Source organism: Oryctolagus cuniculus, chromosome 11 (assembly GCF_051225735.1).
Source record: "Oryctolagus cuniculus isolate XC-2025 breed Fujian yellow rabbit chromosome 11, ASM5122573v1, whole genome shotgun sequence".
NCBI classification, from domain to species: Eukaryota; Metazoa; Chordata; class Mammalia; order Lagomorpha; family Leporidae; genus Oryctolagus; species Oryctolagus cuniculus.
The window spans coordinates 98,595,549-98,616,092 of record NC_142877.1 but is presented as its reverse complement, the minus strand read 5'-3'; the positions used below and the strand labels follow the sequence as shown (position 1 = coordinate 98,616,092).

The following is a 20,544-nucleotide window of genomic DNA, read 5'->3' as shown; positions in this document are numbered from 1 at the left end:
CATTTTTTTAGGGTAAGAATGGCGTAAAATTTGGGGAAATATTTTAAATGTGATTTTTTTGGATTGAACAGAAAAAATTATAATAAAAACTCATTTCATTTCATCTATATTGAATTTTAATTTTAAAATATCTAGGCAAGCAAGAACCTACCTTTTGTGTTTTTGATATTAAATAATGGGTAATTATGAAGTTTAAAATGTTCAATTTTTAGGAATAAATTATACGAAGCATCATAATATCTGTTTGAATGGAACACTCAGAAGCCAAAGAGCTACTACAGCACAAATGTAGCTTATAACACTTTTCTATATTTCAATACCTTGTATAGCCATTTTGCATAAATTGTAGAACTTGAAAAAATGGAATTATAAATAGTAAAAGATAAACTTCCTTAAATACATTAGCTATCCCTCAATGACAGTACTTTTTCTTATTTTTATTTTCTTATTTTTTTAAATTTATTTGGCAGGTAGAGTTATAGACAGAGAGAGACAGAGAGAAAGGTCTTCCTTCTGTTGGTTCACTCCCCAAATGGCCACTACGGCTGGTGCTGCACCGATCCGAAGCCAAGAGCCAGGTGCCTTCTCCTGGTCTCCCATGCGGGTGCAGGGCCCAAGCACTTGGGCCATCCTCCACTACACTCCCTGGCCACAATAGAGAGCTGGCCTGGAAGAGGAGCAACCGGGACTAGAAGGGATGTCGGAGCCGCAGGCGGAGGATTAACCAAGTGAGCCATGGTGCCGGCCCCAGTACTTTTTCTTATTGTACTAATTTTCAGTGAAGACACCCATGCCCCATTTTACAGTGCCTGGGTTCGATTCCTAGCTCTGGCTCTCAGTTCCAACTTCCTTTGAATGTAGACGCTGGGCGGCAGCAGTGGTAGCTCCAGTAGTTGGATCCTTCCCTCCAGATAGCAGACTTGGAACGAGTTCCCTGCTCCTGGCTCAGCCTAGCCCAGTCCAGGTTGTAATGAACCCATGAATGGGAACCCAGTCTTTCTCTGCCCTTCCTCCTCTATACGCTCCTCAAGCCCCACCACCCATCTACCTGCCTTTTGAATAATACAAAGACTATAAAATGGAAAAAGAGTAGTCTTTGCAACAAGAAATGGGAGGGAGACCACTGGAGAGCCAGAGGAAAAAGAATGAATTTAGCCGGCACCGCGGCTCACTAGGCTAATCCTCCGCCTTGCGGTGCTGGCACATCAGGTTCTAGTCCCGGTCAGGGCGCCGGATTCTGTCCCGGTTGCCCCTCTTCCAGGCCAGCTCTCTGCTGTGGCCAGGGAGTGCAGTGGAGGATGGCCCAAGTGCTTGGGCCCTGCACCTTCATGGGAGACCAGGAGAAGCACCTGGCTCCTGCCATCGGATCGGCGCGGTGCGCCGGCCGCGGCGGCCACTGGAGGGTGAACCAACGGCAAAGGAAGACCTTTCTCTCTGTCTCTCTCTCTCACTGTCCACTCTGCCTGTCAAAAAATAATAAAAAAAAGAATGAATTTAGAACTCTACCTCACACCATATACAAAAATTAACATGGATCATAGACCTATATGTATATCTAAAATTATAAAATTCTTATGAGGAAACATAGGCGCAAATTTTTGTGACCTTGTAGTAGGAAACTGTTTCTTAGATCGTGACACTTAAAGCATAAGCAACAAAAGAAAAAAAATCAGTTGGACTTCATCAAAATTAAAACTTTTGTGCATCAAAGGATACTATTAAGAAAGTGAAAGGACAATGCAGAAAATGGGAGAAAATATCTCTAAATCATATATCTGATAAGGTGCCAGTATTCATTATATATAAAAACCCTTATAACTCAACAACAACAAAAAAAAACCAATTTAAAAATGGGCAAAAGGTTTGAATAGACATTTCTCCAAAGATATGCAAATAGCCAATAAGCACATGAAAAGACACTCAACACCACTAGTCATTAGGGAAATGCAAATTAAAACCACAATGAGACACTACATTCACCAGGATGGCTATAATCAGGCAAACAATAACAAGTGTTGGCAAGGATGTGGAGCAGTTGGAACCCTCATACATTGATGGTGGGAACATGAAATGGTACTGCTGCTGTGGAAAAGTCCAGCATTTAAAAAGCGTAATACAGAGTCACCACATGACTCAGCAGTTCTACTCTTCCAAGTGAATGGAAAACATGCCTACACAAAACCTTGTACATGAATGTTCACACAAGTATTATTCATAGAAGCCCCAAAATTGAAAGAATTCAAATGTCCTTCAGTTGATTAACAGATAAACAAAGCATGGTATAACCATACAATGGAATATTATCCAACCATAAAAATACCAATACATGACCCAACACGGATAAGCTTTGAAAACATTGTGCCAAGTCAAAGAAGCCAGACATAAAAGCCCACATATTATTTTATACTCTTTATTTGCAGTGTTCAGAAATAAGCAAATTCTAAAGACAAAATAGTTTGGTGATTGCCACGTGCTGGGACTCAGAGGATAACAGGGAGTGACTGCTTAATGGGCCTGAGATTTCTTTTTGGGGAAATGAAAACTCCGGAATTAGACAGTGGTAATGACTGTAGAACATATTGAATATACTGAAAACCTGAATTGTGCACTAAAAAGATTAAAATGATCAATTTTATGTTATGGGAATGTTAGCTCAACAAGAAACTATCAGCAGCAAAACAAAACAAAACAAAGCCCCAGAACAGAGCTGGTTGTCATGGAATTTTACAGAATGAATATATTTCTTTTCAAGTCTCAGTCATTACACTGTTTTAAAAAGCAATAGCTTTTTATGCTCAGTTCAATAGCACATATTCTACAAACATGTTCAATTACTAGGTGTCAGTTAAGACATAAAAATATATATTTTTGCAAGGCAGTAGTTTTTTGATGGATGTGTGTCAGAGAGAACCAATTTTTTTTTTTTAACAGCTGTGGCTGTTGTTTCTGGCAATATAGGAGACAACCACAGACTTCCTAAGGGCTCTGTCTTCTTTTAGACTTGCATAACTTTTTAATAAATCAGTATTTCTACCGCGCTCTTCATATGAGCACACACAATAATGAAGACTATGTTTTACAAATCTCACTTCGAAACAAGCAATTCTCCAGTATGCAAAAGCCCATCTGAATGAATTAATTCAACAACAAAAAAACTATGGAAGAAAACATGTCCAAGTAACTGGCTTCTTGTACTACAATCAGGGGCTCATTTATCTTAAACAAGTCAACTTTTGTAACACCCTCTGCACTGTATAGAATACTGAGTGACAGTCAAACAGAGCTGTCAGCGAAGAAGGAAAACAGAGGGAAATGTGAACAAGAATGAATTTTAAAAAACACACAAAACTTTGTAAGAGAATGCAAAGTAGTCTGTGACAAGGAATTTTCCTTTAAAATAACCAGAAACTATGTGAACACATTGAGCAAATGAATGTCAATGGGGTGAAAAGTACTTAATAATCCCCACAGCATTTCTAGTAGAATTTACCTGGCCCCTAACTAATTATAAAAATGCATCTAAATCCTAAAAGACATTGAACAAGACCCTACAAAACCTTCCTTCACTCTCATGTCAAATCCTGCTTAGCAGATAAGTTGCTTACAAAATGAGTTCTCCTTTTTCTTTCACTCCATTTCCCAGGTTCATGCCTAATAGTTTTCACCACATATTGAGGAGTTATATATTCTTACTTCCACTTTATCTATTTCTTCCTAAAATTATTAAAATTAAGCAGTTACTGAGAAATTGAAATTGAAGTGGCCTCTTTTTCACTCGAATAGATTGTCTTGTAAGAAGTCGTTTTAGGTGTTTGTGGGAAGGGAGTAAAATTTCTGGTGACATCATTGTCCTAAGATGGATTTTCTGCTATCTTAGGAGCCTCTTGGGAGTTATGGTCCCTGTTCTGCCACTGATTTGCTTTGTGACCTTGGGAAATTTTAAGTACAGAAAGACAAATGCAACAAAAAATTGTGAAAAAGATTCAAGTGAGGAGATCAAATGAGGAGCAGAGATAGAGTAGGTCAAATGGTTGTGTAGCAACTGTGTTGGCAACTGGACACAGGGACCAGACAGCCATTGTACTTGAACTGCATTTCACATTCCTAAGCCATCTACCAAAACACTTGCTTATATGGTATTACAGGAAACTCAAAGTTTGCCTCTGGGCAACATTTGTGGCAAAAAATCTCGTGTTATGTGTCCACCTTCTTTTGGCTTAAATTTGCAGTTTAAGAAACTGGCCATCATAGAGGGGAAAACAAGCAAGCTTGAAATTCTAAAGCAATGAAAGCTTAGATACACTGAATTTAATGTCTTAGAATCAGAGTGCCCTACTTTATTGCTATGGCATATGTGACAATAGGAAATCGTTACGGATATACATTAGCTCAATTCACTTGTAGAATCTAGTCAAAAATATCTGTTGGACATAACTCATTCTTAAAAGCCTAGTAGTTAAGAGAAAATTTTAAGCCATTTGGAAGCAAAGAACAAATAAACAGTTCTATGCAGAGAGGTCATGGTAGAAAACAAATCTCATGAATTGGTAATGGTGTGATCTTATCTAAATGTAATCCTCAGCCCCCTGGGCACTACAATTTTTAGTTCAATGCCATTTGCATTTTTATGGCAGAAAAATTTCTTACAGACCCCAGAGGGGAGATAAAATGTCTGATGATACTAGAAAGAGAAAGCTAGTAGAATTAATCTTGTACAAATAGAAGACAATCAAGAACCACTTAGTTATAGAAAAATCTTGAAAGTTCACTTTAAAAATATCTATTTATTTATTTCATCTATTTGAAAGGCAGAGATAGATAAAGAGTGATCTCCCATCTGCTGGTTTACTCCCCAAAGGCCCATAATAGCCGGGGCTGCGCAAGGCCAAAGCCAGGAGCCATAACCCAACCCAGTTCTCCTGTGGGGACGGCAGGGACCCAGCCACTGGTGTCTATTTCCAGGGTACACAGCAGTAGCAAGCTGGACTTGGGAGCAGGAACCAGGACTTGAACCCACGGATTCCAGTATGGGAGGCAGATGTCCCAAGCTGAATCCTAACCACTGCTCCAAGCACTCACACCTGAAATTCCATTTTTGTAAATAAGTTCTCAAGTGTATATATATATATATATATATATATATATTTGGACAGGCAGAGTGGATAGTGAGAGAGAGAGACAGAGAGAAAGGTCTTCCTTTGCCGTTGGTTCACCCTCCAGTGGCCACCGCGGCCGGCGCATCGCGCTGATCCGAAGCCAGGAGCCAGGTGCTTATCCTGGTCTCCCATGCGGGTGCAGGGCCCAAGCACCTGGGCCATCCTCCACTGCACTCCCGGGCCACAGCAGAGAGCTGGCCTGGAAGAGGGGCAACCGGGACAGAATCCGGCACCCTGACCGGGACTAGAACCCGGAGCGCCATAGGCGGAGGATTAGCCTAGTGAGCCACGGTGCCAGCCGGCCATTCTCAAGCATTCTTGATTAAAAAAAAAAAAAAAAAAAAAAAAAAAAACTTTAGGTAACAAACACATGAAGGGTAAGAAATGGTAGTGTTAAAGGACAAATTTCTGGCCGGCGCCGCGGCTCACTAGGCTAATCCTCCGCCTGCGGTGCCGGCACCCCGGGTTCTAGTCCCGGTCGGGGCGCCAGATTCTGTCCCGGTTGCCCCTCTTCCAGGCCAGCTCTCTGCTATGGCCAGGGAGGGCAGTGGAGGATGGCCCAAGTGCTTGGGCCCTGCACCCCATGGGAGACCAGGAGAAGCATCTGGCTCCTGCCTTCGGATCAGCGCTGTGCGCCGGCCGCAGAGCGCAGCCGCGGTGGCCATTGGAGGGTGAACCAACAGTAAAGGAAGACCTTTCTCTCTGTCTCTCTCTCTCACTGTCCACTCTGCCTGTCAAAAAAATAAATAAATAAATAAATCTTTTAAAAAATTAACTGTAAAAGCCACCAAGCTATAAGATGTTACCAGCCCTATTAGGTCCTATCAGTAGTGATAACCAAAATGAGGTGCTATCTGCAAGACCAGAGCTTTCTTTACAGCTCATTTACATCTATAAATTTATTCAAAAGAGTCCCTGATTAGTTGTTAAGACTTGCAGTGGCCTGGAAATTCCCCTAGGAGGCATCGGAAAGTTCAACGTGCTGATGGATTTCACCTCTCCCCAGTGAGTCTCATGTATCCTCTGTGCCTCTACTGCTCTGAACTAATCCATGCCAGGCATGGGCCACTGGGGCCAATCTAACTGTGTTCACATACCATTAAGGCTGCTCACCTTCTCCGCGCAACGCCTCACTGTAAGTCCCATCTCGCCTTTGCCCTGGGGAGCTCTTGAAGGACAGATTGGTTTGGGATTCGCTAATGTTATCCAGGCAGCACCATGAAGAGACCTGGCTGAAGTGGATTCCTCAAAATCCACTCCCAAGGTCATACAACAGCGTGGTTGGGAGATCCGTCTGTGACACTGGAATCAGACTGCTAGAGTTCAAGTAACTCTTCCGCTCTACTGGCTCTGTGAGATTGGGTAATAACAGTTACACCTGCCTTATTAGGGCTTCAGTGTGGATCAAGTGAGACAGTGTTTACTCACTGCCTGGTATATAGGAAGTGCTATTCAGTATTACTTACTGTTATTATCTATTAACAACTCCATGACTGTCAGGACCACCACACATGAGAACGGGACCACCACATGCCTCGCCCAGGGTGAGCAAACCACCATCCCACTTACGGGAAGCATTCTGGGCAAAGGATGTGACAGAGGATTGAAAGTACCTCTCACCCGCATCAAGTGCATCGTTCCCACTGTTTCCTCAACAGCTTTTAAGATGTAACTCAGCTAATTTCTCAATGCTCCATTGAAGATGCATTGACTGAATGAAAAAAAGAAATTAACAGGTATTTATTGAAAACCTACCATATGCCAGCTAATGGGTACTCAAAGAAATTTCTTTTTTTTTTTTCTAAGATTTATTTATTTGACAGGTAGAGTTACAGACAGTGAGAGAGAGAGATAGAGAGAGAGGTCTTCCATCTGCTGGTTCACCCCCACAAATGGCCGCTACAGCTGGAACTGCACCGATCCGAAGCCAGGAGCCAAGAGCTTCCTCCAGGTCTCCCATGTAGGTGCAGGGGCCCAAGCACTTGGGCCATCCTCCACTGCCTTCCCAGGCCACAGCAGAGAGCTGGACTGGAAGAGGAGCAACCGGGACTAGAACCGGCACCCATATGGGATGCTGGCGCCGCAGGCAGAGGATTAACCTACTGCACCACGCCGCTGCCCCTCAAAGAAATTGCAACCACTGATTGCTTCCTGCAAGAGCTTACCATCTTGGGGAGAGAAGCAGAAAACCTGTGTTTTTTTTAAAAAGATTTATTTCATTTATTTGGAAGAGCTACAAAGAGAGGCCTCCCATCTGCTGGTTCACTCCCCAGATGGCCTCAATGGCCGGAGCTGCAATGATCCGAAGCCAGGAGCTTCTTCCGGATCTCCCACATGGATGCAGGAGCCCAAGGACTTGGGCTGTCTTCTACTGTTATCCCAGGCCATAGCAGAGAGCTGGATCGGAAGTGGAGCAGCTGGCACTAGAACTGGCACCCGTATGGGATGCTGGCACTGCAGGCCAGGGCTTTAATCCACTGCACCACAGCACCAGCCCCTCTGTGATTCTTAAACAGTGTTGCTGAATGTCTTTTTCTTATAGAATTTGTAATGGTTGCAACCATTTCATTATCCAGGTCTGTCCCTCAGACCAGGATCTTGGTACATTAATGAAGAATGCCCAGTTCCTCCCCTTAAGATATTCCATTTCTAGGGCCAGTGCTGTGGCCTAGCAGGTTAAAGCCTCAGCGTGCAGTGCCAGCATCCAATATGGTTCAAATCCCGGCTGCTGCACTTCCTTCCAGCTCCCTGCTATGGCCTGGGAAAGTAGCAAAAGATGGCCCAAGTCCTTGGGCCCCTGCACCCATGTTGGAGACCCAGAAGAAGTTCCTAGATTTGGATTGGCTCAGCTCTGGCTGTTGTGGCCATTTGGGGAGTGAACCAACAGATAGAAGACCTTTCTCTCTCTTTGCTCCTACCTCACTCCATAACTCTGTCTTTCAAATAAATAAATCTTTAAAAAAAAAAAAAAAGATATTCCATTTCCCTCCTCTGGGAAGTCCTTGCCTTCCCTAGGCAACTCTGAGTCCAGATCTAGGATTGAGAATAAGTTCTTATAAGCCCCACTGACAGGCTTTTGAAAATAATTTCAGGATTTGCCCCTGCCGAGGGTATGTGCATTTTTGTAAGGAGCTCTTAGCCTGGAACACCATTCTAGGAGCAAAGACAGAATCTCTGCTGGTAGAACTGCAGGCTACCGGCAAGCAGGGAGGAGCAGAGTCTAAGTACTAGCCAACTTCTGTTCTTTAATCATAATTGCTTTTCCCCTATTTCCATCTTTATTTTACTCTCTGCATTTTCTGATAAGGGCTGTCTTCTCTGTCGTTCAAGTGGAGAGCCAAGAATAAATAAACGAGTTTTCATTTTTATTTGCTTTCCTTTTGAGCAAAGATTGGGAACACAGACTTGAGCCTATTCTGCCCCATTCTAACAAAGCTTCTGGCTCCCTTTTTCAGCAAACTCAGATCGGAGAGGCCATCAGAACATTCGTGAAGAGAGGGAATTAGAAGATACGTTTACTTTGGCGTAAACAATTTTTGAAATGCACTCATGGCTTCCTTCATAATACTTCCATGAACTTTTTGAAGTCTGCTTGAATTGTGCTTCATGTTCCCCAGAGAACTCTTGATTTCTTCATTTAACTTAGAGCCTGCAAACCTTTAATGGGGAAAAGGCATGTTCTCCTCACAACCCTTTCTATTCAAAGGTTGTGTTCTATCATTCTTGTGCCTGTTTTTGGCCCGTGTAAGAGGAGCAGGTTGTAACAGGCTAGCCTGTTATTAGAATTGATCTCTTTCATGCATAAGAAGTTCATTCTTTTAGAAGTTAATCCTTTTCTTTAAAAGGGCCCTACTATCTCTTTAGAAATTAATCAGTTTTTAACCCACATTTGGTCTAAGATTGCTGTGTGCCATTGTTCCCCTTTCTGAGTCATTTGTTACAGTGAAGTAGAGGCTCGTGAATGGCTGCAGCTGCCTGTAAGTGGGCATTTTCCTTTTGTTCCTAGAATAAGCACTATTTGTATCCTCTTTTCACAAACATTGTTTTCAAGTTCCAGTGACAGCATAAGAGAATATTCATTTGTTATTGGAATTCAGAGTTGCATGGTCATTGATAAAAATCAAAGCATGTATATATAAACAGGGATGCTACGGTATCACAAGGAAATTACTCAATTTGTGAAATCCAGTGGTTAATGAATACTTAGCTGTAAAAAACTAATTTTTTCCACTTATTTTTACTATCATTTTTAACAAAAGAATTGTAAAACATTTGTTCCTTTCCTTCTTGGAAAGCAATTAGGAAGCAAATTTTATCAGACATTCCTAAAGGATTTAGCTCATGTGAGTCATCCACAGCATTAACCAGAGTGATTTTCTGCTTTTACAGTTGCATGGTGGTGAAGGCTGTTCCGTGGTGAACATCACTAGCTGATAAAGTCCATCTTTATTTGGAAGGAAAACTAGCATAATGTTTAGTCTAAGATTAATCACAAGCAATGGGAAATGTGCAGGCGAGAAGAAAGTAGGAGGGATATAAAGGAAAAAAATGGAATTTATCCTAGCTGTCATATAGCCAACACACACAAGAGAAAAGTCCACCCTCAGACACTATCTATTAATGTTTATTTACTTTTCCATTTGTGCCACATCAGGTAGTGTCTGGAAGGAAAAAGAAATACTCTCCTTGCTTCTCCCTTGTTTGATTTCCAGATAATTCTGGAAGTGTTCCTGTTCTACATTAGTGAGTTGGGAACAGGACCAGTTACATGTCATTTTGATTCTCCTCTGGTAAAGATGATGAAGAGTTGCCTGCAACCAAACACTACAGTGAAGCCTAAGGACTCAAAAGAGCCTCAGAGTTGTCTGAGCGAATTTTCCACCCAGGTTTGACATATTCTACCACATCTTGATGAGGCACTGTCCATCCCTTCTTCCTGACACTTGAATCTGGTCAGTGGACCAGTTTCCTAACACTTCCTGCCACGGCCATGGTTGGTGATTCCTGAAATCCTTCTGTGCAGAAATGAACAACAATAACAATGTCGTTTTTCTAGGCAAGACCTGTATATCTTCCAATGATGGGGGTAAAAGATAATTTTCCACCTTGCCCTCTACCTGCTTAAATTCTAAAGTAGGTAGCCTCAAATATGAAGAGACGATATTATGATATTTTCTTTTCTATGTCTTTTTGGTTTTAATACATAATCTCTGTCACAGAAGTGCACAACTCTTAATGAACATGCTATTCCAGGAATTATGGATCCCTTCCTGGAAGACAAAGAGGCTAAAAACAAAAATGAATGGCAAGGAGATTAATAACAATAGCAAACTCAGATAGGAATATGAAAACTTTTGACATCACAGAGTGTTCTTAGCAAAGCAGAAGGGCTTATACCCATAGAATGTCCAAAATTTTATATACCTCTTGATAATTAGGAGTTGTAGTTTTGTTGTTAAGGCAAATATCTCATTTTCCAATTAGAGAGCCAAACATCACTCTTCTTCAACTAAACCTCTGGTACATAATCCCATATTCCTGCTCTTCATCTAGTTCATGTTTGTGTACCAAACAAGAGCTATGTTTAACCTATTACTAAAGCTTTCTGTTTGTTTTTTTTTTTTTCAATAAAGACCTACTTTTACTTGCACATTTTTCACGGGAATCAAATAGTGGGTGATCTTTCAAGCTTGAACAGCAACAGTTGTATCGCTGAGGAAGGATTTCTTGTTTCAAATAGTCTAGGTAATGATTTACAGCTATTTTTGGTCATTCTCAAAATGACAGCTCCTTGAATTTTTCTGTGTGCAGAACAATTTGCTGGGCTAGCATCTTTCAGACCCTGGGAGGTTCATCCCCATCCTTGGCATGTGGGAACAGGGGAACGCTCTGAACTCCTTCTGCAGAGGGAACTGGCCTATCCTAAAACGACATTACCTTGTGATCCATGTGAATGTTTGGTGAAGTTACCCTAGGTGTCTATGGCCTCCTGAAGCCTGAAATGTATGGGCCAGGAATCAGGTGAAATTGCAGATAGGCCTTGGGCCTTCCAAGACCAAACCTGAAAAACTGAACCCATGATCAGAGTTGAGTTTCTGTAAAGACAACTAACAATACTTGGCTGCATCTGTCTTTACACAGTACTCACGAAATGACTGCTAAAAAGTAGAAAGACTGCAAAAGAAGGCAGCAAATACAACTTAAAATTCTGAGTATTATCAGAAAATACATGTGAGTGTCATTGGCTATTGGAAGTCATAAGTGGAGTTGGAGGAGGGGAAATGTAGAAAAGAAACAGTGAAAGGGGAAGAAAAAGAAAGAATGTAACAGTCAAGATGGGAGGATGTAGAATTTTTTTAAGAGAAGGAAAGAAAGTGTATTTAATATACCTTTCAGTCACTTCCTCATTCAAAAATCTTCAGCAGATCTGCCTGGCCTATAGGATAAAGCCGATGTTCACAGTGGGTGCTGTGACCTGGTCCGAACCCTCTTCTCCAGTACATACCTCTGCTCTATGTATTGACGGTTCCTTAAACATTCCATTGGAACTCTCATGTTGTTGTCTTTGCTCCCTAAGGAATGCTGTGTACCCTAATGCTGTGTACCTTTCAAGACATAGCCTCGTGACTACACCAAGAGGTTCTGCACAGATGCCATTTCTTGACTTTGTTCTCCATCCTATTTACTTTATATTCCTTACCGTGTTCTCTAACACCCTCCTCAGATAATTCTCCATGAGAATCTTTGTAATAGCAATGACGGAAGAGGGATGCTGACTCCAGTTTTACCAAATTACCTATGTGCTTTACATGACTGTTTTGCTTTTGATGTGCCATGGGATTTTGACAATCACAAAAGGAGCTTTTCCTACTAATCTCTGCTGTGCTGTTTCTTTCAACGGCACACGTGCTCCTGCACTTCACTAAATTCTTCAGCCTCATGCTTCTCCTCCATAGTCAGTTTTCCAAAGACTCCATTTGGTTTGAAGTCAGCATCCAGCATTACAAGTGAAACAGTGGATCACCGACTTTTACTGAGAGCCTTGAAAGAAGCTTACCATGCGGAAGCTATCCGATAAGAAGGAGTTCCTGGTTTTTCCTAATGAGAGGGAGTGCTGAGTGATGCAGACGGAATGAAGGCAGCAGGACTGACGCTTTTCTACTTCGTATACTTCAGAGACAAAGATGCTTGGAAAAATCAGATATCTAGGAGCTAGCATAAAAACCCTTCACTTTTTATAGAGCAGTAGCAATGCCTGCAGCACTCTGAATTTAAATGCTATTCTGTCTTTAGAGCTTGCCTGAATGTGTGAATGGAGAAGTCCATGGGACTTCTATATATAAACCATTCACATCAGAGACAGTCATGAAGAGAAGCCCGAGAAGATATGTCATTATAACTCAACTCATACGTGGACATTCCAAACCAAAACCAATAAGTTGAATCTATCATGTGAGCTGAATATCCATAAAGACAACTAACATTCTTGCAATATCACCTTACTCCAAGGAGCCAATCCTACACTCTAAGAAAAATGTACACATATATGTTAAGAGAGAATTAAAGGGAAGCAAGTGTTGTGGTGCAGTAGGTTAAGCTGCTGCCTGCAATGCCGGCATCCCATATGAGCACCAGTTTAAGTCCTGGCTGCTCCACTTCTGATCCAGCTCCCTGCTAAAGCACCTGGGAAAGCGGTGAAGGATGGCCCAAGTACTTGAGCACCTGCATCCATGTAGAAGACCTGGGCAGAGTTCTAGGCTCCTGGCTTTGGCCTGGACTATCCCTAGCCATTGTGGCCATTTGGGGAATGAACCAGTGGATGGACACTCTCTCTTTCTCTCTTTCTCTCTTTCTCTCTCCCCCCCCCCACCCTCCATAGCTCTATGCCTTTCAAATAAATAAATAAATCTTTAAAAAGAAATAAATAAAGAGAATATTAAAACAAAGGGAATCCTAGATGAGAGGAGGTCATTCACCCGAGTGTCATCTTAGGTCAAACAATAGTACGTCAGTGTACTGGGGTAACTATTTCCACGTTTGTTGAAATTTACTTTCGGGGGACTTTTTTTAGTTTGGCTACTCTAAGTGCAAGTTGTTTATAGTAGCTTCTTTTTGTTGCTGTCAAATACTTTAGAAGCATTGAAGTAAACTTGGGTCATAGATGATCTTCACACCTTGGCTCACTGTGCTTCCTCTTCCTGGAGGTGTCTCTCCGCTGCCCGACAAAGGCTCTGCCAAATCTCCACCCTTCTGAAGCCCTCCGCCACCACCAGGGTGTGCTGACTTCAGCATCTTTTGAGTTTCAACATCATGTTGCGTCTTAGAATTTATGTATTGTCTAGTTATTCTCTCCTATGTTAGTCTTTTCTGTCCAACTACAAGGCAAAAATTCTGTTTTGTATAGTAGTGCTTTGTGTACCAAACATGACCTAGCCTAGTGACTCTCTCTTGTAGACATTCATGAAATATTTGTTTATTGGCTGGTACACTTTATCTTTATTATCTTTAACACTGCTTCTCAAGGGGAAAAAAAAACTCATAGCTCCACATTTTATGAACACCATCCTGAGCTACTTTGTAGACTTTTCAGTTCGATAACCTTGGCCTTGTACATCAATGAATGCACCTTGGTACTGGAACTTGTGGAAATTCTTAGCATTAGGAGATAGTTTGGATGGCCCAAAATAATCATTTTTAGAGATTATCAGTAAGGTAATACAAAAAGTATTAAACTCTCAGGTCCCTAAGAATTCTTTTTTTTTTTTTTTTTGACAGGCAGAGTGGACAGTGAGAGAGAGACAGAGAGAAAAGTCTTCCTTTTTGCTGTTGGTTCACCTCCCAATGGCCGTGGCCAGCGCCCTACGGCTGGCGCACCGCGCTGATCCGATGGCAGGAGCCAGGTGCTTCTCCTGGTCTCCCATGGGGTGCAGGGCCCAAGCACTTGGGCCATCCTCCACTGCACTACCGGGCCACAGCAGAGAACTGGCCTGGAAAAGGGGCAACCGGGACAGAATCCGGTGCCCCAACCAGGACTAGAACCCGGTGTGCTGGGCTGCAAGGTGGAGGATTAGCCTATTGAGCCGCAGAGCCGGCCCCCTAAGAATTCTGATGTAATTGTCCCTGTGAGGTACAATATTTTAATTAAAAAAAAAAAAACCCTCAACTACTCTGAACTGTCAGATCAAAAGAAAACACCCACTCACTATAATAAAATGCATTCAAAACCTTAATGATCAACTTGTATGTATTTTGACCCTTTGATTTTACTTCTAGGAAACACATTTGATGAAAATAGTTAAAGATTTACATAAATACTTAGCTACCAGGATATTCGTTGCAGTATTAAATATAGAACCCATTTACAATTAAATATTAATATTAAATATTATAATAAGTATCTATATTTTAACAATAAAATAGAAGACTGGTCAAATAAGTTGTACATTATACAAGAGAGCCTTAAAATAGTAAATGAACAGGAAAGATAGTCTTAATGTGTTATGTGAAAATAAGGTTTTAAATACAATTTTTTTTTTTTGACAGGCAGAGTGGACAGTGAGAGAGAGAGACAGAGAGAAAGGTCTTCTTTTGCTGTTGGTTCACCCTCCAATGGCCGCCGTGGCCAACGCGCTGTGGCCGGCACACCGCGCTGATCCGAAGGCAGGAGCCAGATGCTTCTCCTGGTCTCCCATGGGGTGCAGGGCCCAAGCACTTGGGCCATCCTCCACTGCACTCTCAGGCCACAGCAGAGAGCTGGCCTGGAAGAAGGGCAACTGGGACAGAATCCAGCGCCCTGACCGGGACTAGAACCCGGTGTGCAGGTGCCGCAAGGCGGAGGATTAGCCTAGTGAGCCGTGGCGCTGGCACAATTATGTTTTTAAAAGTATGGGAAATACATGCTTCAAATGTTGCTATTAATATCACTTTGTGATGAAATTCTAGGCTTCTAAATTTTATGTAGTGAAGACATACTACTGTTATATAAAGAACAGAATTGTAAAGGTAATAAAATTTACTTGAGAGTAGGCATTTAGCTTAGTAGGTTAAGATAGCTGCAACTCAAATCATGGTACTTAGGTTCAAGTCCTGGCTCTGGCTCCTGACTTCAGCCTATCACCAATCCAGATGCTGAGAGGCAGCAGTGATGGCCCAAGTAATTGGGTTCCTACCACCCCATAGGAGACCTGGATTGTATTCCTGGCTCCTTGCTCTGACTGTGCCCGGCCCAGGCATTGTGGGCATATAGGAAGTGAACCAGGGAGTGGGAGTGCTTGCTCTCTCTCTTTCCCTATCTCTGTATTTCTGCCTCTCAAATAAATAAAAAATTTAAAAAATTTTTTACACTTAAATGCTTAGCCAGTACTCAGAATTTCTCAATAGGATCATATAACCCACAGCCAAGAAATTATATTTCTTAATATTTTGAATTAATCCCAAGACACACTCTAGAAAGGCTCTCTTGCAGTGGGTATTTGGTCTAGGAGTTAAGATGCTGTGTCCCATGTGAGAGTTCCTGGGTTCAATACAGTCCTCTGGTTCCTGACTCCAGCTCCCTGCGAATGCCGGCCCTGGGAGGGAATGGGGCTGGCTCAAGTCCTTGGGTTCCTGACACCATAGGAGAAACCTGGATTGAGTACCAGGCCACCAGTTTCGGTCTGGCCCAGCTCTGACCATGACAAGCATTTGGGGAGTGAACCAGTGGATGGAACCTTTTTCTCTCCCTATCTATTTGCCTGTCTCTCTGCCTCTCCAACAAATAAATACAAGCTTTCTAAAAAAGGATCTCTTGATTGCTGTCTCCTTCAGAAAAGCGACTGAATGCCCAAGCCAATGAGATGAGATTGGGGAAGAGTGCTCTTCCCTCACATCGTTTGTGCTCATAGCTCTTACTTGATGTTGTTTGTAGGTCCATGGGAAGTGTATGTGTAAGCACAACACAGCAGGCAGCCACTGCCAGCAGTGTGCACCGTTATACAATGACCGGCCCTGGGAGGCAGCTGATGGCAGAACAGGGGCTCCTAAGGAGTGCAGAAGTAAGTAACAAGCCCGCGAAAACTCAAAGCCTTCTTTGGAAAGTGAGCTGATCTGTGGACTCCTTGGTGTCTCTGGAAACACAGTGTAAAGTGCTGGGTGACAGAGCCTCCAACCTCTGACACACAGCCCGTACCGCAGCCCACTATGACTTCAACCACTGTCAACAGTTTCTCTGCGAAGTTGCTAACGGGACTGTTTTGTCAAGAACATGTTGCCTGTTTGCTTGGGCACCTGTTGGAACCTGAGCGCCCTCCTTGAGAATTTGATGGAATAAAAATATGAGTGGACCCAAGAGCAACTGTGGATTACAGTGGACAGTTGCTCTCATAGCTGAGATGCTGAATTACAGTCATGCAGATAGCTCTCTTGGAGTCAGTTCTCAGAACAACCCAACAAAGCAGGTGGTGTTGATCCCACTTTAGAGATCAGGAAACTGAGGCTCAGTAAGATTAGATGACTTGCCAGAGTTAGTACAGGGTCCAATCGGGATTTGATCTCCAGTCTCCAAATTAGGTACTTTTCCCATAATGCCATGATGCCTTTGCTTTTTCACTGATGATACTTGAAAGGAAGGGTCAGATTTGAAAGTAAAACTGTAAATCCTGCATGGGATTGTATTACCAGGACTAACTTTGAGTTTGAGACTGGAGATTAGATAGGAAGATAAAAAAGGGGTAAAAAGGTAAAAAGAAGAGGTAAAGCCATTTTTTAATTTTCAGTTTGGGACATTCAGAGACAGGCACATGCCCGAAATGCTTATACTTACAACGCTGCATGTTGCCAGGCTGTACAGGCAGTTACTGTGGGTAAAGTTGTGAGAGCTCTTCCCATACACAACTGGGAATCATATTGATTTATATTTGTTTCTAGGAAATGTAAAGGATTTCCTTTAAGCATAAATCTTAAATTATCTTATAATATGCTTTTTAAAGATATGAGTCTAGCCAAATCTCATAACATATCCAGGAAACAATGAAAAACAATAGCACAAACATTTTCAAATACAGTTGACCTACATGGAAAAGTCTGGATTCTCATTCCAGAGCATTCATCAAGAGAATCTGAAGAATTTCTAAATTCCTAGAGTGCCATTCTGGTTCTTTCCACAGGAACCCACTGCATATCTAAATACATGAAGGACACAGAGACTTGTCCCTTGCTGCTGTTGCCTGATGATCTTGGAAATGCCTTTGAGAAACTGTTACATAAGACATACTGCAGGCCTCTTCCATAAGAAAACTAAGGCTTCTGTAGCAGCCTTGCTTAAATTCACCAGCACAGCAACAGTGGAGGAAGGGAGGGCACTTCACGAGAGGAGATCAACCCACTTGCCATGACCATGTGCTGTCCACCCGAAGTTTCCTTCCAGGCCTACTTGCGAGCATGAATTCAGGCCTGTATCTGCAGTATTGCTTGTCATCCTCAAATAATGCCTGAGTATCTCTGCCTGCCCAGTCAGGTCAGGAGACCCACAGTGACCACCCCTGGGGCATGGCAGGATGCAAATGGAAGCGTCCCCATCAAAAAGGGGAAAAAACTGGTGACTACTGAAATAATCTTTCCAAAATAAATAATTGATATTTATAAATAATTGATCATTTATCAATTATCTACCAATTAGGGAGATAAAACATAGTATGTACATTTGGTTGACTTCCGGGCATATCCTAAAATTTACTTTTTAAAATTAATAATCCATAATGAAAAACTAGAAAGATACACCAGAAACTAATCAAACAAAAGGAACCTGTTGCAGGCAAGGGGAAGCAGGCAGGGGAAATAGGAGTGGGGAGGCTGGAGTTCTCAACGCATCCCTTCCTGTAAGGCTTTGAGTCTCGTACACTATTCAAAAACTATACCCAAAATAAAACTACTCTGCTTACGCTGGTTTTAACTACCTGAGCACGACATGGCTTACACTTCAACCGTGTGCCTTCCCTGCTTCCTCTCTCCCAGCATGCAAGTGCAACGGGCATGCTGAGGCCTGCCACTTCGACATTAACGTGTGGGAGGCGTCAGGGAACCGGAGCGGTGGGGTCTGCGCCAACTGTCAGCACAACACGGAAGGCCAGCACTGCCAGCGCTGCAAGCCCGGCTTCTACCGCGACCTCCGGAGACCCTTCTCTGCTCCGGATGCTTGCAAAGGTAAGCCCATTCGGGACGGACGCATTGAGAAAAACGATGACTGGTACAACAGGGATGAGTCTCCCCATCTCATCTTGCATTTTCATTTTGCTGGCCGGAGAGAGAGAGGTCACGAAGTGCTCAGATAACACACTCACAGACATCTGCTAATGGATTCTTTGCTAACAGGCAAGAATGTGAAGTGAAAATAGTACAATAGTCATAAAAATAACCTTTTTTACTCTTCGTGAAGTAAAACTGTTTCCTGTAGCCCTACGTTTTGGAAAACTAGATGACTAACAAAAGAGGAAATCTTTGAATAGAGAGAGATTTAAGATGATCTTCAGAATTAATCTATGAGAAGGGCACAGACAATAAATGGATCCAAAATAATGAAATAAAGCATAGTTACCAGCACTTGGGGCATTATACCTCCACATTGAACTTGAACAGTTGAAAACAGCAGGCTTTGGTTTCATCATGAATGTTCTTTGGTCCATACTTCCTGGGTATCCTAACTTATAGCCAGACAATCTCATGCTGTCCCTCAAAGTACTAAACTCTTTCTAGAACAGATTCTGCTTTATGGTTGGTATAACCCCAAGAAGTATTTTTAAAAAGAACAGAATTTCAGAAGACCCACCCAACCCATGTGACATTATCCATGACATATGACCACACAGGTGCAGGCAGAGCTTGAGGGACTGTCAACTGTGTGTGCACTGTCCACCTCACCACACTGCCCGTTGTGTCTGTCAACTCGGAAGTCATTAGACAACAGAAGTCACTCAAGACTGTTCACGGAGACTGATGGTCATGCCCTTCTTTTCCCCACCAAGGACTCCTTGTTCCAGCCCAAAAACAGTGACAGGAAGGGAGCAACACAATGGGAAATAATCATTGAAAACCTTACAGGAGAAACCACACTAATTCTTTAAAGGACATATTTTTAACTTCAGTGAGGAAACATGCAGCAGCTACATGGAATTTGAATGGGCTTCCTATGACAAGCTTTATCGCTTAGGTAATGGAAGGTAGCATATGGCACACCCCACTTTCAGCACCCAGCCCCAAACTTGGATTTGTGTCACAGTGTTTGAGAATTCTGTTTCATTTCTGCTCCTCATCTGTGCTCAGACTTTCATTTTAATAGGTTTGAAACAGACCTATAGTAGATACCTTCACTGCCACTTATCAGCGTATGACCCTATGCCAGCTACGGAAGCTCCATGGATGCAATCTCTTCACACATAAAATTCTGCAATGTGCTAGTGAGAACTAAGATAAAGGATGGGGGCAGGCATTGTGGGGCTGCAGATCGAGCTGTCACCTGTGTTATCAGTTTCCCATGTTTGAGTTCCAGCTGCTCCGCCTCCAATCCGGCTTCCTGCTAATGCACCTGGGAAGGCAGTGGAGGACAACCCAAGTGTTTGGGCCCCTGCCACTCATGTGGGACACCCAGATGGCGCTACTGACTCCTGACTTCAGCCTGGCTGGAACCTGGCTGTCATGGCCATTTGGGGAGTGATCCCGATCTCTTTTTCTCTGTCATTCCTCCTCTGTCTCTCTCTGTTGCTCATTCAAATAAGTGAATATTTTTTAAAAGATAAAGTATGCATGTGTGTATCTATTTTTTAAAGATTTATTTAATTACTTGAGATGCATAGTCAAGAGAGAGAGGGAAAGACAAAGAGAGAGGTCCTCCATCTACTGGTTCACTCCCCAGATGCCACAGCTGGAGCTGGGCCAATCCAAAGCCAGGAGCTTCTTCTGGGTCTCCCACACAGGTGCAGGAGCCCAAGGACTTGGGCCATCTTCTACTGCTTTCCCAAGCCATCAGCAGGGAAGCTGGATTGGAAGTGGAGCAGCTGGGACTTGAACTGGCGCCCCTATGGGATGCCGGTGCTGCAGGCGGCTGCTTTAACCTCTATGCCAGAGCGCCGGCCCCAAATATCTACTTATGAAATTGCTTTGATACAGAACATATTCAGTCCATTTTGTACAGGTTATGTACAGATAGATATGTGTATGTGTGTATCCATCCTATAGCTTCATATCACTAATACAAATATCTAAAAATGAGAATTATGAACAATCAAGCATAACAAGAAGAAAGGAAAAGAATTTATCATTGAGTAACCTAGACAATTTGGACAACAGCTAACATTTTCAAAAAGACATTATATAGCATTTACTCAAAAGGGTATGTTGTACAGTTTTATACTTAATG

General features: G+C 42.5%; 1 protein-coding gene and 1 long non-coding RNA gene across 10 annotated transcripts in view; one reads left to right on the top strand and one right to left on the bottom strand.

Annotated features, from left to right (window-relative positions):
• Positions 1–20,544, top strand: part of NTN4 (netrin 4) — a 130,393-nt gene that overhangs the window by 68,344 nt on the left and 41,505 nt on the right. For all 6 annotated transcript variants that reach the window (XM_051845776.3, XM_089308791.1, XM_070052724.1 and 3 more), the window contains 2 exons: positions 16,063–16,189; positions 18,147–18,335. In XM_051845776.3, the coding sequence (XP_051701736.2) occupies positions 16,063–16,189; positions 18,147–18,335 (316 nt within the window). The remainder of the gene's footprint in view (positions 1–16,062; positions 16,190–18,146; positions 18,336–20,544) is intronic.
• Positions 1–20,544, bottom strand: part of LOC149123585 (uncharacterized) — a 161,864-nt gene that overhangs the window by 109,854 nt on the left and 31,466 nt on the right. The window lies entirely within an intron of this gene.